The 16,818-nt window shown below is 46.8% G+C and overlaps 1 protein-coding gene across 1 annotated transcript; it reads left to right on the top strand.

Moving 5' to 3' along the window:
• Positions 1-833: 833 nt before the first annotated feature.
• LOC123440519 lies at positions 834-1,938 on the top strand. The gene has a single exon (XM_045117085.1). It carries the CDS (start codon positions 1,374-1,376, stop codon positions 1,785-1,787), a length of 414 nt encoding a protein of 137 aa, XP_044973020.1. The 5' UTR covers positions 834-1,373; the 3' UTR covers positions 1,788-1,938.
• Positions 1,939-16,818: the final 14,880 nt, after the last annotated feature.

Below are 16,818 nucleotides of genomic sequence, written 5' to 3'. Positions count from 1 at the left end.
ACTAATTTAATGCTTCTGCTATATTCTCTCTCTTAATTACATACAGCTTAACATACGGTCCATTGGAGAGCTTGTATGTTGTGTTGTTGGTTGCTGATGTGGACAGATTTACCAACAACTTAACATACAAACTGCTGCGGATGCTCTAACACAGTCAAATCATGCAGACCTGAATTTGAGAATCGAACGGTACGTGGCGGGTCCAGTCAAAGCAAGCGTAGGGATGGACTCTGGAAACGAAACGACAAGAAAAACCGCACCTCCCGGTCTCCAAGGTGAGCCGTCACACCATGAAGCCTGTATGAGGACACGTCGGCCGGAACAGTCAGCATCCGAAGCGAGCTGCAGCGAAAGCAACGAGCGCGCGAAAGACGACCGCATGCAGAGCCAGGGCTGCCTGCCGCCACGCCGCCGTACTGCAGCCCCGCAGCGATCTGTCCGCCGGAGCAGGCACACAGCAGGCCGGGCCCCCCCTGCCACCCCGTCGTCGATCGATCAGTAGCGAGCGATCCCGTTTCCCGAGAGAAAACGTCCCCCGCGACCTCGCAATGATTGGCGCCCGCGGCGGCCACCGGTCCGGTCGTCCGCGCCATGCCGCACACGTCGCGTCCCATGCCACCGTGCCTCGAACGGCGCGCGTCGCGGCGAGCGAGAGCACCGTCGCGTGCCCCCGCCCCGTCAATTCCATGTTCCCCCGGCCCTGTCCGCGGCGGGGCGTCGCCTTGCGCGGCGCCATTGGGCGGGGCGGGCAGGGGGTCCGGCCTGCCGGCCTCAAAAGAGCCGCCCGGTCCAGCGCTTCCCTCGCTGCATCGACCGCGGCCCTTTCCTCCCTTCCCTTTCCCTTTTCTCTCCTCTCCCATTCAGGGCACCTCGGTTGGGTCGGCCTCGCGGGATCTGCTCGCTTCCACGGGAGATATTCTCGGGCCACCACCACCACCACCGCTAGGCAACAAGAATATACTGCAGTCATGGCGGTCATGTGTTGAAGGATCTGGAAGAGGTAATGCGTACACCTCTTCATCATCGGGTTGCGTGATCTGATCGGCAGGACTACCATTTTGGCGGTCAATTAGACCAAGCTTTCCTTTCACTAGCTTGTCTCCCCCGCTTTGCCTCTTTTTCTTTTTCTTCTGAACCGTGCCTTTCATGCTCTTGTCACATACTCTTGCAGCAGTACAGGCCTGCTTTTCCTTTCAGCAGGCAGGCTACATAGATAGATAGTAGATACTCCTGCCTTGCCTCATCATAGTATAAAACGGGGCGTGCCTAGGCCACCCTGGTGCTGGTGCGATACGTAGACACTGACCCGCCATCTTGGGCTAGCAAGCAACCTAGGCTAGGCAAGGCAAGGCAAGGCATCCATCCCGTCGGCAATGAGGAAGGGCAGCGAGTGCACCAGGATCAGCCCGGAGACCACCACCAGCGGCAACCCCATGTTCTCCCGCCAGGCCAGCAGGTCCAGCGGCCGGGCGGCGCCGCCCTCGGAACGGGACGCCCTGCCGAGGCACCCGCGGGGAGCCTGCCGCCTGCTCAGGACCGCGCGGTGGACGGCCGCGAGGCTCTACCGGCGCGCCAGGGTCAGCGTCGTCACGGCCTTCTGGTCGGCGCCGAGCAGGAGAGCTTCTTCCAGCTCCAGCGCCGCCTCGCGCTCGCCCGAGTGCACGCCGGCAAGGAACAGTAGCAGGCGGCAGTCCGGGCCGGTGGTCGTCGCCGATGACTCGCACAAGAGCGAAGCCGTGGAAGAGTGCATCCGGTTCATGAACTCCTCGTCCAGGAAGTACCGCTAGAGCTAGTGTTTTGTCTCTGCCCCCGCGGATGCTAGCGTCCTCCCCCTGTAATTTCCCCCCTTCCTGTTCTTGTTCTTGGCCTTTCATCTGTGTTCGCATTTGATCTAAGCTTGTGGAAATGATACATACGGCCGGATGCATCTTTCTCATATTTTCTCTCTGTGCTCTGGAATCTTTCGCTGTTACATTCAACATTTTTGCTTGTGAATATTTTGTCACCTTGTGCTAGCCCAGCCACCGACGAGCTAATTTCTGTGATGTGGTGTCTGTGTTGTTAATTTCGAATGTCGCGATGGCTTGATGCGTCGACCCAATAGTTTGTTCTTTCTTGAAGAACAGGCAACCCATCGATTTTTTGTTACACAAACGCCTTGATCCAATAGAGAAAAAAAATGCATAAGAATGAATGGGAAATTCCCAATGTACCACCTGCAGCGCAAACAAAATCATGGCAAGACGCATCACGCGTTGCCACGGAAACATTGGAAAAACAGATTCATAAATATGTGCAGAAAAACAAATAAACGAATGCAAAAGAAAACATAAGATCTCTAGACTTATATAGAAACAATAAAACATATGAAGCACATGAAAGAATAATGTATAACAAGAGAAAAACTTCTAAATTGAAGCTAACAGAGTGTCGTTTTTACCCAAAAAAACAAAGGAGTGCCATTTTTAACACAGCTGTGAAGCATGAACTACAAATATTTGCTCCAAGCGTCCAACATATATACCACTCATCACCACACACACAAAAAAATGATCGACGGTCATGGCGATGGATCGATCCTGAACGAACGGATCCTGACGCCGTTGGCGAGGCCCGTTCGGCACCGAGTGGGGAGTTCGCGTGCCCCCCGCGCGCGTCCGCGGGCGGCGGCCGTCCGGCCCCGTCCGGCAAGGCGGTCACCGGGTTCACCAGGCTGCACAAGGAGGAGATGTCGTCAGAGGCGAAATCACCCGAGGCGGGCGGCCTGGTGATCTGTGAGATCGCTGGGACGGATCTCTCTGCAGATCGCCGCGTAGAGACCGAGTCTGATCTCCTTGCAGATGCGTCTACTGATGAGGGTGATTCTCATCGACGATGGAAGATTTCCTACGTCGACACTGATCGAGTTTCAGGGGCCAAACGTCCTGGATTCATCTACCTCCACAAGGGTTCGCGTTGGATCACGGTGAGAGACGATGAACATGACATATTGGCTGGTAAATATTTGCAACAACAGGAAAATTCCAAGGTTGGGGACGAGCTGGAGATAGATGGATTCAGAGTGTCCGTGCGCAGCCTATGGACACCGAGAAAGGTCGACTACGAACCAGCCAAGGTATGCGATATTACCATTGATTCTACTAGATTTGGAGGCAGGTTTTGGGTCTTGGCTGACCAGGACGAACAAGATGAAGATGAGGTTGAGATAGCTAGCCCTTCTTCTGATGGCCTCGCGAGTCCCACCTCGATGTTGCCGGCTACGATTGCGAATGGGAGCAAGTCAACGGCAGATTTCCAGATGGTGAAGAAGAAGCCGCCGGCGACGATCACTCATGGCTGCACATTTGGATCAGCTCTTCCGATGGTGAAGAACAACATGGGACCATCTAAGGGGATTAAACCATGGATCGGACCGATCCCGAAGGTAAATCTCCAGCCTTGTTTTCTTTCCGATTTCTTCAATCAAAACTGCTGGAATCTTGTCAAGAAAAAGAAGAAAAATCAAAGCCAAAGTGCTCAGCCGCCGGCGGCGACGGTGTCGGTTCCTTCAGCGCGTGATTCTAGGAGGAATTTTTTGAATTCCTTGGGCATAGATTGCGGGCCTGAGGAGGCACCCTCCGGTTCGGGCTACGAAGCACCTGGGTATATGGCCCAGGACGCAGCCCAACCTGGTGGCGATTTTCATCCTTGTGGTAACGAGGCAGTGCCATGGGCTGTCGACCAGGCCGAAGCCCGAATAGCCATCGTTACTCACCCATGCAACTTCGTTGTGCGCCACGAGAGCATACTGCCGCCAGGACCTAGGGTTCCACGATTACCAAGGCAAGGATTCCCCTCGTTGAAGGTGGGAAGGGCAGCTCGTGTGCCGCCTCCCATCTGTATTGCTCCACAACCCATGGAGGGACGGGGTCATCCCCAGCAGCCGCCAGTGTCGCAGCCTCCACCGCGCCTGATGGGGCAGGGGAATCGACCCCCCCCCCCACGCAGGCGAGTAGGACGACGTCTTCGGCTAGCGCACAAGCGGGTAGGCCGCCGGTTGCTGCTGCACCGCCGGGTGCTCAAGCTGTGGTCGACGCTAACAGGCAGCAGTCGCGTGGGCGCTGGGGCGATGACGGGGTGAATGCTTACGGGGATGGTCTGCATCGTGGGTCTTCATCCTCGGGAGGTGGGCGTGGATACACATGGCAGAACAATGGAGGTGGCGGTAATGGGTTTAACGCACCGCCAGGCAAATTTGTTCCGGGGACATCTGGTACCCCACATCCGAAGAGAGGCGGTTTCCGGCGGAACTGGGGCGGTAGAGGGGGAGGAAGGAAGCCGAAGCCTCCTATACCTCCTCGAGATTCGCCGGCAGGGATAGATGTACCCAACATGGCGACGGTGAAGGAGGCAGTCAAGGAGGTGGCTGATCCTAGTCCGGCTGATCAGAGCATTGTTGTTGCCAAGGGGGAAGGAGGTGATAGACCCTCCAAATGGGCGCGAAAAAAAGAGAAGATGACATGCTATCGATGCAGTGAGACGGGTCACTTTGCTTCTGAATGCAAGGCCGAGCTTTGTGAGTTTTGCTTGAAGCCCAAGCACGGTTCGACTAAGTGTCCTCTTACGATTGGACAAATGCTGGTGGTGACCATATATGGTGTTTGTTGTCAAGAATTGATGTTCTTTGAGTCGTCGGATGTTACGGCAACAATTCACACACCGGATGCAGGTTTTATTGGTACAGTAACTGTGACACGTGGAAATATGTTAGTTGAGCACGTGGTGCAGCAGCTAAAGGAGCTGGTATCCTCAACTTTTAGGTGGGAACCAGTGTTGATTGCAGATAATGTATTCAAGGTAGTTTTCCCCAGCAAAGAGGATTTGGCTCGCTTGCTCAAGTTTGGCATGTGCAGAGTGCCTAGTACCAGCTATGTGCTTGAGTTTGATGCCTGGAAAAGCGAGGAGCCACAAGGAGTGCCTCTTCCCCAGATTTGGGTTCGCTTTACACGAGCTCCATCCAAGGCGATCAATGATTTTCTGGTTACTTGGAGTTTAGGGTCGCTCATTGGCAAAACAGAGGAAGTGGACATGGTGTTCACTAGAGCTAAAGGTGTTGCGAGGTTGCTGGTTAGTGTGATTGATTTTGAGCTAGTTTCGGAGGAGGTCATTTGGACTCATGCAGGGATGCGATATACTCTCCAGCTCGAGATTGAGAGTCCTCCACTGTTTGATGAGGGCGGGACGGACAAGGACGTCCATCTGACAGATGGAGATGATGCGGCTGGTTCAAGGGAGTCAGAAAAACATCATCTTCCGACTGAGCATACTAAGGAGCCGAAACTCCCACAGTCTTCGCCTAGTACAGGTACAGGAGGTACTCGCTCGGCTAATGCACCTTCGGACGAGCTGAGATTTGGTTCTTTCGAACCCGCTTCTGCGCCAGCTAGAGTTGGTGGAGCACGTGGGGTGGCAGACAAGGAGGGACAGCTTCGGGCTAGGCTGCCAAGGTTCCTAGGGAAGAACCCTCGGAGTAAGGCGGATCTTACAATTGCGTAACCCAAGCAGGTGTTGCTGGCTGTGTCTTTAGGGGAGTATCTTGCTGGAGCTAAGTCGGCTGGTAGCTTGGCACGCGAGGGGGGCTGCTCATCTGGCGAGCCTGACGCAACCAAGGGCATCGCCCCGCTGGAAGGAGGAGCTAGAGCAAAGTCAGTTGGCAGCTCGGCGCGCGAGGGGAGCTGCACATCTGGCGTGCCTGACGCACCCCTGGGCATCGCGCTGGAAGGAGGGGTGCCAGCCGACACTTCTTTTCCTATCACTGCTTCGGTCCTCTTGGCTGGATCGGACCTAGTGTCCAAGGTGGACACAGAGACTGTTCATGTGGTTGCAACCGAGCAAGAGTCTGCATCGTTCTCTGTTGACGAAGTTATAGCTTTTGGCGGGATTCCGAATCCGATGACTCCGGATAGAAGGTCCAGTCAGCGGGTCCAGACTCAGCCGGATGCGGATGAGTTGCAGATGGGTCGTGCAATGCGGGCAGCGAAAATGAAGGATGTTCAGAATTCGTCAGGTATGTCAATTAACATAGAACATTCTATTCTTCATTTTTTACCGCATGAAATTATCGATAATGTTGTTTCCTTTGGGGTTACCTTGGGTAACACGAGTAAAGAAGTTTCAAAATCTATTAATGACCTACTAGACCTAGAATTCAATAGGGCTTTAGATATTATTCGAAACTTAGCTGCACTGCAACCAATGAACGATGCTGAGATAACTAAAATGGGGGGGCTGAATTTGCTTTGTGAAAATTTAGTCCCAACCGATGCTCTAGAGGAGGGACAGGAAGATCTTCATCATCAACACCTACCCAATAGACAACTTAATGATGTTGGCACAGAAATACCTCGTTATATGGACCAGGTGTTTGCTTCTGAAAAGCCAAAACGGACTTGGAAACGGAAGGTGTATCCGCTTTCTGCAGTGCGTAGAAGTGCTAGATTTAAGACTGCCAAAAAATTCTATGATGAAACATGAGAGGAATTTTTTGGAATAGCAGAGGTCTGAGAGACTTGGCTAAAATTCGGTTCCTAGCAGAGGTGACTTTAGAGCATAGTCTTGACTTTATCGCGCTGATGGAGACAGGGCGGGATAATTTCACATCGCAATTCCTAAGCTCTTTATCAGCTGGAGTTGATTTTGACTGGCACTGTCTTCCTCCAAGAGGAAGGTCCGGTGGGATCTTACTTGGAGTACGTTGCGACACCCTTCAAGTGCGAGAAGTGGTGTTGGGGGAGTTTACAGTCAGATTTCGGATTCAATCTAAGGGAGACGGGTTTCAATGGGCTCTTATTGCTGTTTATGGTGCAGCCCAGACGGAGCATAAACCCGACTTTCTTGCTGATCTAGTTCGGATTTGTGACGAGAAACTACCATTGTTGGTAGGGGGTGATTTCAATATCATCAGGTGTGCTGATAAAAAAACAATGATAATTTCGATGGCAGATGGCCCTTTATGTTCAACACAATTATAGAGAGCCTAGACCTAAGGGAGATTGATCTCTCAGGTAGGAAATATACCTGGGGAACTCTCTACAAAACCAGACTTTTGAAAAGTTGGACAGGGTGCTTACTAGCGTTGAGTGGGAACAGAAGTTCCCACTAGTTACGGTATGTGCACTTCAAAGGGCTATATCTCACTCCACTTCTGCTAGACTCTGGTAATGCCACTCACATGGGGAAAAAGATGGTTTCTCTTTTGAATCAAGTTGGTTCACACGTGAGGGCTTTATGGACATAATTGCTAGGAAATGGAACAAGGAAGTGGGGGGGGGGGGGGAAGTCAAGTGTGGACATATGGCAAAACAAGATCCGACATCTTAGACAATTTTTAAGAGGGTGGGCTAAGAATGTCTCTGGGATCTATAAGGATGAGCAAGATCGACTTCTCAAATTTATAGATGACCTGGATCGTAAAGCAGAGACCTGCGTGTTGGATGAAAATGAAAGGTCTTCGAAGAACGAGGCTGAACAACGAGTACGAGTCCTCCTTCGAGAGGATGAAATGAAATGGGCACTTAGAGCCAAAGTAAGGGCAATAGTCCAAGGGGACAACAACACCAAAACTTTCCACTTAATTGCAAATGGCAAGCATAGGAAAAATAGAATTTTATAGCTAGAGCAAGATGAGGGTACAATAGTAGGTCATGAGAATCTAAAATTGTATATCTCAAACTACTATAAACAGTTGTTTGGTGCTCCGGATCATAGTTTTGTGTCTATGGATGAGCATCGGGTAGAGGATATTCCTCAAGTCGGACAGGCCGATAATGAGTGTTTATCCGCTCCATTCTTAGAGAAAGAGGTGCTACAGGCTATTGAGGGTATGAAGAACGGAAAAGCTCCCGGTCCGGATGGGTTTCCGGCTGAGTTTTATAAGAAATGTTGGCATATTATCAAGAAAGACCTTATGTCGATGTTTCATGACTTGTTCTCTGGACGCTTACAACTCTTTCACCTAAATTTTGGTACCATTACGTTGCTACCAAAGAAGGAGGGTGCTACGCGGATTGAACAATTTCGTCCGATTTGTCTGTTGAACGTTAGCTTCAAAATTTTCACAAAGGTGGGAACGGATAGGCTAACTAAGATGGCCCATTCGGTGGTGCAATCTACGCAGACGGCCTTCATGCCTGGACGTAACATTCTTGAAGGGGTCGTCGTCTTGCACGAGACTTTGCATGAGTTGCACTCCAAGAAACTAGACGGAGTGTTATTCAAAGTAGATTTTGAAAAAGCATACGACAAAGTGAAATGGTCTTTTCTGCAACAAACCCTACGTATGAAGGGGTTTGGTGAGATATGGCGTAAGCATATCGATTGTTTTATAAAACAAGGAAGTGTTGGTATTAAAGTAAATGATGATGTGGGTCATTTCTTTCAGACACTAAAGGGTCTTAGACAAGGTGACCCTATGTCCCCTATTTTATTTAACATTGTTGCAGATATGTTGGCACTCATGATCAGGAGAGCTAATGATAAAGACCTGGTAGGGGGACTAGTACCACATCTAGTGGATGGGGTGTCCCTATTCTACAGTATGCAGATGACACGATCCTTTTCATGGAGCATAATCTTAAAAAGGCCAGAAACATGAAACTCATATTGTGCTTATTTGAGCAGCTATCTGGGCTGAAGATTAATTTTAATAAAAGTGAACTGTTCTGTTTTGGGAACGCAAAAGTAGAACAACTCACTTATAATCAACTTTTTGGTTGTGAGGGTGGTAATCTATCTTTCATGTACTTAGGGATCCCTATTCATCACCGAAAGTTGACAAATAAGGAGTGGAAATGTATCGAATACCGATTTGAAAAAAAATAAGCTGCTGGAAAGGCAAGCTTTTATCCTATGGAGGACGTTTGGTACTTGTTAATTCGGTATTATCAAGCATGCCTATGTTTCTTCTGTCCTTTTTTGAAGTACCACTTGGGGTGCGGAAAAGGTTGGATTTCTATCGGTCAAGGTTTTTCTGGCAGAGTGATGAGGTCAAGACCAAGTATAGGCTGGCCAGATGGGATATTATCTGTAGACCGAAGGAACAAGGAGGTTTGGGGATTGAAAATTTAGAGGTTAAGAACAGATGTCTACTTAGCAAATGGTTATTCAGATTATCTGTGGAAATAGAAGGTATGTGGGTACAAATTCTGAAGAACAAGTACCTACAACACAAGACCTTAGCTCAGGTAACCGCGAGACCGGGTGACTCACCTTTCTGGAAGGGTCTGATGAGGTCAAAAACTGCATTCTTTAACAAAACTAAGTTTATCATAGGTAATGGTGAATCAACTAGATTCTGGGAAGATACATGGCTAGGGGAGGATCCCTTGGCTATTCAGTATCCGCAGCTTTACAATATTGCCCAACGCAGACAGACGTCCGTTGCGACAGTATTGCGTGAGATTCCTCTAAATATCCAGTTCCGTAGATTGGTGATAGATGGATTAGATGGCTGCATCTAGTCAGAAGGTTGATGAACATTAGCCTTTCTGACTGCCCTGATAGTGTTCAATGGAGGCTGACCACTAATGGTATATTTTCTGTAAAATCTATGTATGTGCATCTCATAGATTCTTCACCTATTCCAAAATCCATGCATATATGGAAGGTCAAGGTTCCTCTTAAGATAAAAATCTTCATGTGGTTTGTTCACAAAGGAGTTGTTTTAACTAAGGATAACTTGGCTAAGTGAAATTGGAAAGGAAATCAAAGATGCAGCTTATGTTAGAATAAAGAAAATATTAAGCACCTCTTTCTAGATTGTCCTATGGCTAAACTTTTATGGCGCTCGATACATATTGCTTTTAACATTTCTCCTCCTACTAGCATTAACATGTTATTTGGGACGTGGCTGGAGGGGGTTAATGTTGATTACGCTAAACTTATTCGGGTTGGAATATGTGCCCTGTTGTGGGCTGCATGGAACTGCATAAATGATCTAGTATTTAACAGACAAAGATATGTTCACTTTTTGCAGATCATCTTCAGGGCTACTGCCTTGATCCGCACGTGGTCCTTACTCACTCCTGTGGAAGTCAGGGAGCCTTTGGTTACTGGGTGTGTCCGTTGGGAGATGGTAGCTGAGGGTATTTTCAACCGATTTGGATGGCGACATATTAATAGGATAGGTAGATAGTAATCTAGGCCTATTGTAATCATCGGTTGTGGCGCGATAGACGTCGTGTATCTCTTTTTTTTCTTTTTTGAGACCACTTTGTACTTGATTCAGACTGATTTCATGTTTAATAAAAGGCTGCATGCATCACTCGATGCAGAGGCCGGGGCGACGCCTCCTTTTCTAAAAAAAATCACCACACAAAAATTAGTGCAAATGAATTAGCTTATGCGTGTCATGCATGTTTGGTTGAGGTGGCATGATTGTATGGATAGACTTTAGTGCATTAAATGTAACTTACGACCACGTATACGGCTTGTTGGTGTGGCATTGCGAGAAAAATAGATGGTGAATTAGTATTTTAGAATTAAGAATTATGATGCAAAACCTTAACTGTGTAAACTGTTACTGGTAACCTGAACTCTTGGAACAAGCAACAACTTGATCAATGTAATACAGTTGATTATTCGGCTCAAGCCAAGTCTTTTTCAAGAAGACGCAATAGCATTGCGTGCCTTTTATATTATGATAAAAAGGAGAGTCACACATATGTTACATAGGTGCCAACACAAGCGATACCACCCCTACCACAAAGGCAGAAGACAACCTAGTTCCAAAAGCCGTGTCTTGCTGCTATTCCTCCACTAGGTACTAAATAACTAATTCACTACATACATTAAATTGGATACAAATTTTTGACCGCAATGTATTGGATACGACGTTCTAGTTTCCAGTTGTAGATGCTTATTTATCTCCATTACGAGTTGTTAGTTTTTCGAAATAAGTAAATTATTACACCCTTAAGATAAGGACTCAAGAATATTTGATATCTTGTGCAAACTATGAATATGTATATGTGACATAAAGTTGTACTGTAATGAGCATTTTCATTCTAAGATGCACACATACCAAACACATAACAATATCATTATAAAACTCGAAGAACCCTTACATAAAGAGGTTTAAAAGTACATTGACAAAGCCTCTTGTGAAGTTCCATCCAGCCCATGCAACAACTCTTTCCTGCTCTAACAAAGAGAAGTGTTTAGCCCCACCAAGCAAACAGTTATGGATAATTTCACCAAGTTGGCTACCTAAGTGTTCGAGGGTATAGGGTGATCAAGGATAATTTTGGAGGCCACGCGCCACCTTAACCTTGATGTACAAAATTTGGCTCATCGAAGCCAAGGGATCGCGGTGGCGACGCTGCGGCGGCGGAGGAACTCAGTCCTCATCGTCGGAGATGAGGTCGACATAGACCTCGTCATGTTGCTTGGCTACAAGGCACCACTCTTCTTGGTTGGCGACGAACTCCTGCGTCTCCGTGAGCCCGTGCTCAAGGAAGATCATGCGATATCGCCGTCTCGTCGACGCCGCTCCTCCTCCTCCTCCCATGCAAAGCTCACGATGATGATCGCCTCAATGGCATCTACCTCTATCAGGGGGGAGTTAATTCTCCGGCCCGATGACGCCCCACCGCTCCGGCTACGTTTCTGGCTCCCTATTCGCCGCGCGTAGCAGCGGGAGATCCTCGGGCTCTCTTTTGAACGACGTCAGCAACGTTTGCGAGCTCGAGGCACTAGCCGAGGAGCCGTAGGACAGCCCGCAACGCAGGAGCCGTAGGACAACCCGTGGTGGAGGAGCGCCTGCCTACGGTCATACTCCTCCATCTCGCGGTGGAGGAGCGATGTGTTGGAAATATGCCCTAGAGGCAATAATAAAATAGTTATTATTATATTTCCTGTTTTAATATAATTGTTTATTATCCATGCTATAATTCTATTGAATGGAAACACAAATGCATGTGTGAATATATAGACAAAACAATGTCCCTCGTGAGCCCCTGGTTGACTAGCTCGCTGATCAAAGATTGTTGAGGTTTCTTAGCCATAGACAAGTGTTGTCACTTGATAACAGAATCACATCATTAGAAGAATGATGTGATGGAAAAGACCCAAACTATAAACGTAGCATGTGATCGTGTCATTTTGTTGCTATTGTTTTCTCCATGTCAAGTATACGTTCCTATGAGCACGAGATCATGTAACTCAGTGACGCCGGAGGAATGCCTTGTGTGTATCAAACGTCGCAACGTAACTGGATAACTAAAAATGTGCTCTACAGGTATATCCGAAGGTGTCCGTTGAGTTAGCATGGATCGAGACTGGGATTTGTTACTCCATATGACGGAGAGGTATCTCGGGGCCCACTCGATAATACACATCACACACAAGCCTTGCAAGCAACGTGACTAAGAGTTAGCCACGTGGTCTTATATTACGGAACGGGTAAAGAGATTTGCCGATAACGAGATTGAAATAGGTATGGAGATACCGACGATCGAATCTCGGGCTAGTAACATACTGAAGGACAAAGGGAACAACATACGGGATTAACTGAATCCTTGACATAGAGGTTCAACCGGTAAGATCTTCATAGAATATGTAGGATCCAATATGGGAATCCAGGTCCCTCTATTGGATATTGACCGGAGAGTGTCTTGGTCATGTCTACATAGTTCTCGAACCCACAGGGTCCGCACGCTTAAGGTTCGGTGACGTTTCGGTAGTATTGAGTTATGTATGTTGGTGACCGAAAGTTGTTGGAGTCCCGAATGAGATCTCGTACGTCACGAGGAGCTCCGGAATGGTCCGGAGGTAAAGATTGATATATAGGAATGTTGCATTTGGCTTCCGAAAGATTTCGGGCATTATCGGTAAAGTACCGGGAGTGACGAATGGGTTCCGGGGTTTTACCGGGAGGGGCCATTCACCCGGAAGAGGACCTAATGGGCCTATGGGTGGCGCACCAGCCGTTAGTGGGCTGGTGAGTCCAGCCCAATAACCTATTTTGGCCGTAGGAAAAAATAAAAGCAAAAAGGGAAAAAGGAAGGAGGTGGACAAGTGGAAAGGGAGTCCTCCACCAAACCGAATTGGAGGAGGACTCCTCCCCTTGGCTCGGCCGAAACCCTCCTACTTTGAGTAGGAGGCAAGGCAACCCTCCCCCTTGTTCCTCATATATATAGTGGAGGTTTTGTGATATGCGGCGAGTGTCCTGATTTTTCGATGAAATGGTGGATATCGATTTGGTGGAGATGACTTTGACGATCCAACTACAAACGTCCACGACGTTGCGCCTTAGCAATCGCTAAACCAACTCCAAGAGGTTATTGACCACGCCAGAGCACGATCAACCTGGCCATGAAGGTCTATTCCTGCAAGCAATCGAAGAACAAGCAAGAATATGATATTGCAATATGAATATTGCGGATATATATGAAGTATTGATAAGGGTGGGGATCCGAAAGCGGTCTTAGTCTGGTCGTTGGACACAAACAAAGTACACGAAGTTGCAATGGCTAACTATTAACTAAACAAATCCAAGCAAAAAGCTACTAGGTTGATCTACTTATATAGGAGCAAGGGGTGACGGCCAAGGAGGTGGGAGGACATCCCAAGACAGCTTAAAACTAACCCTAGGTCGTACAAGGCCTATGAGCCCAAGTGGAGGTGGTGCAACACCTTTGGACTTGTTGTTTGAATCGGATTCTGGTTCAACGTCATATTGTTTGGTCGATATCTCCACTCTAAGGACGAATCTGAAGGTGATTCCAATTGGGCGTGAAAGCACATAAAATCTACTTTGTTGCCCAAAAATAATCACGCAATTCGGAGTCCGTATGAAAAAATTGAAGGCATTTTGGTACAGGTATGTGTGTGCAGTCTGAATCTGAGTCCAGAACGTGAAAGACTTGGACTCTATCTTCTCTTGGGCTAAAAGTGACGTGAGAGAACTTGAACAACAACTAATTATTTCCTTTGACATGAGAGGACCTATTGAATAGCATCCAACCATTTCCTCTTCCCTTGTCATCACACGTGATTCACACAAGTGTTCGGTCATTCTGTATTTAGGCATAAAATAAAAACAGGTGAAGTATTTTTGTCTCGGATAACATAAATAAATTATTGCATGAGTTTTATAAAAAATCACCTCAAATAAATACGCATATGCAATGATTGTGATAATATCAAAGGTAGTCATATCCTCATCATTTTGAGGACAAACTACACCAGAAAAAGCCATGTGTTGCCCTCTTCTCCACAGATAGTCTTCCTCGTCTAGATTAGTACAGCATAGCTTGGCGAAGCCCTGCTGGATTAGTTCACCACGACCACGACGTCGCGCTGCCGACGAACTCATCTACCTCTCCGCCCCTCTTGCTGGATCAAGAAGGCGGAGATCGTCATCAAGCTGTACGTGTGCTGAACGCGGAGGTGCCGTCCGTTCGGCGCTACATCAGGACGGAGTTTGTGGAACGCTTGCAATTCACACCGCGAAGACGTTCGACTACATCAACCGTGTTTCTTAACTCTTCCCGCTTAACGATCTACAAGGGTATGTGGTTACGATCTCCCCTCTCGTAGATGATCATCACCATGATAGGTTTTGCGTGTGCGTAGCAATTTTTTTATTTCCCATGCAACGTTCCCCAACACGATGGCGACCGCTCTCGGCCGCGGTTCATGTATCTCTTTATGGCGCGCTTCCTCACAGCATTGGAGATGACACACGGTGTTGCTTGGGGTCGTTGCCATCGTCGATGCGGCGGCCCGAGCTCCACATCCTGCACCACAGGGTGGAGTGCCGTGGCGGAATGGAGTCGCAAATGGCGACAAATCAAGAGGGGGGAGGGAGGATTGCGGCGGCGATGGGATAGGGTTTCACCTATAAATTGCTCGCAAACCCGTAGTAATACCGCGCAAAGGGGAGGGGGTTCCACGCCATTGTAGAACTTCTACGCGTCTCGGCGACTATACGGGCTCTACCGTGGCCCCAAAAATGGGTCTAACCCATATAATCATCGGCTTTTTAGGGGGTGGCCTTTATACGGGGTCTCATAGAGTTGTTCTAAGTTGTCACATATGGTTTGTTGCCCAAGTGGTTGCGGAATACTCTACTCGCCGCATTTTGCGGCCAATATATGAGGCTCCACACACCCTCGCGAGAAGACTTGGGCCGGCCCTGTTTTAGTTGCCACCGATTTTGAGAACTTTCTAAGAAGTTCCTTGAACTGTTTTTTTCTTGTATTTTTTTCTTTTTTCTTCTTCTTTTTCTAAGTTTGTTTTTTTACGACTAAGTTCATGTTTGAAATTTTTTCTTGAAAATAAGAAAATGTTCTTGCTTTTATAAATTGTTCTAAATTTGAAAAAAATTCATGTTCAAAATTTGTTCACAATTTGAATAATGTTTGCTATTTCCAAATTTTTTCATAATTCAAAAAAGTTCATAATTATATAATTTTGTTCATTATTTTTAATTTTTTTTATGTTTTCAAATTTGTTCACAATTTAAAAAATGTATGCGGTTTCAAAATTTGTTGACAATTCATAACTGTTCAAATTTTTATAATTTGTTCGTAAATTTGAAATTTATTCATGTTTAAAATTTTCTTCACGTTCTAAAAAATGTTGATGCTTTCAAAATTTGTTCACAATTCAAAAAATGTTCTCCTTTGCGAAATTGGTTCGCAAATTAAAGAATTTTCATATTTTCATAATTTGTTCTTCATTCAAAAAATGTTCCTCTTTTGAAAATAATGCTCGCATTTTTTAAATTTGTAGTTGTTTGAAAAAGTATTCGCATTTCTTTCAAAAAGTTAGTTGTAGTTTCAAAAAAAATCTCGTTTTCAATATTGATGCTTTATTTTATTTTTTCACAAGAAAACCGGACCAAAAAAACATACCTCTCACGATAAAAAAACAGAAAACACGTTTTTCACGATTTTTCCCTTTTCAAGAGGAAGGGTCGTGCCCCTCACGAAGTCAAAACCGTAGCTCTCATTAAAAATAAACGCGTTTTTCCCTTTCCGAAAGGCACAGGCGTGCCTCTCACGAAGTAAATACCATGCCTCTCATGGAAAAAAGACTGAAAACACGTTTTTTTCCCTTTCAGAGAGGCACAGTCGTGCCTCTCGCGAAGGTAAAACCGTGTCTCTCGTAAAAAAACGCATTTTTTCGTTACCAAGGGACACGGTCGTGCCTCTCGCGAAGGAAAAATTGTGCCTCTCTTGAAAGAAAAACCATGCCTTTTAAAAAAACACATTTTTCCATGCATTTTTTTGTCAAAAGTCTAAGAAAGACCGGTGAAAAACCGAAACGCCCAAAATATATATAATAAAATAATCTAAAAAGCCATAAACGGATGCGAAAAAAAGCGATATCCGGGGTGTTAGAGCATATTTCTCCATATGTGGTTTTGGTAATTGATGAAAATTCCTATGGACTAATGGTTGCCTTAAATTATATTTATAAGATTTGTTCATAGGCACTTCTTGAAGTCCATCTCTTGGGTTCAAGGAGTTTATATGATGACCAAGATGGTATTCAAGTTATTATCCAAAAAATGGTCATAGAGACACAAGGTTGATCAAGATTGTCAGACAAAGAGTAAATCAAGATGATCAACACACAAAGCGTACAAGATGTACCGAGAGGGATCAAGTGATCCCATGGTATGGTAATCATTGTCTATTACGTGTTTGTGTACTAACACATGGTCTTCGTGAGAGTTCTATGTGGAGGTTAGGCGTGTTTCCATGGGCTTGCGTCAAAAGGAAGATCTCATACAACCCATGAAGGATGACGTCAAGTGGTGATCGTCATCAA

The sequence above is a fragment of the Hordeum vulgare genome, chromosome 3H, assembly GCF_904849725.1.
Source record: "Hordeum vulgare subsp. vulgare chromosome 3H, MorexV3_pseudomolecules_assembly, whole genome shotgun sequence".
Lineage (NCBI taxonomy): Eukaryota > Viridiplantae > Streptophyta > Magnoliopsida > Poales > Poaceae > Hordeum > Hordeum vulgare.
Note: the sequence above shows the minus strand (reverse complement) of the source record. Positions and strands in the feature narration are given on the sequence as shown.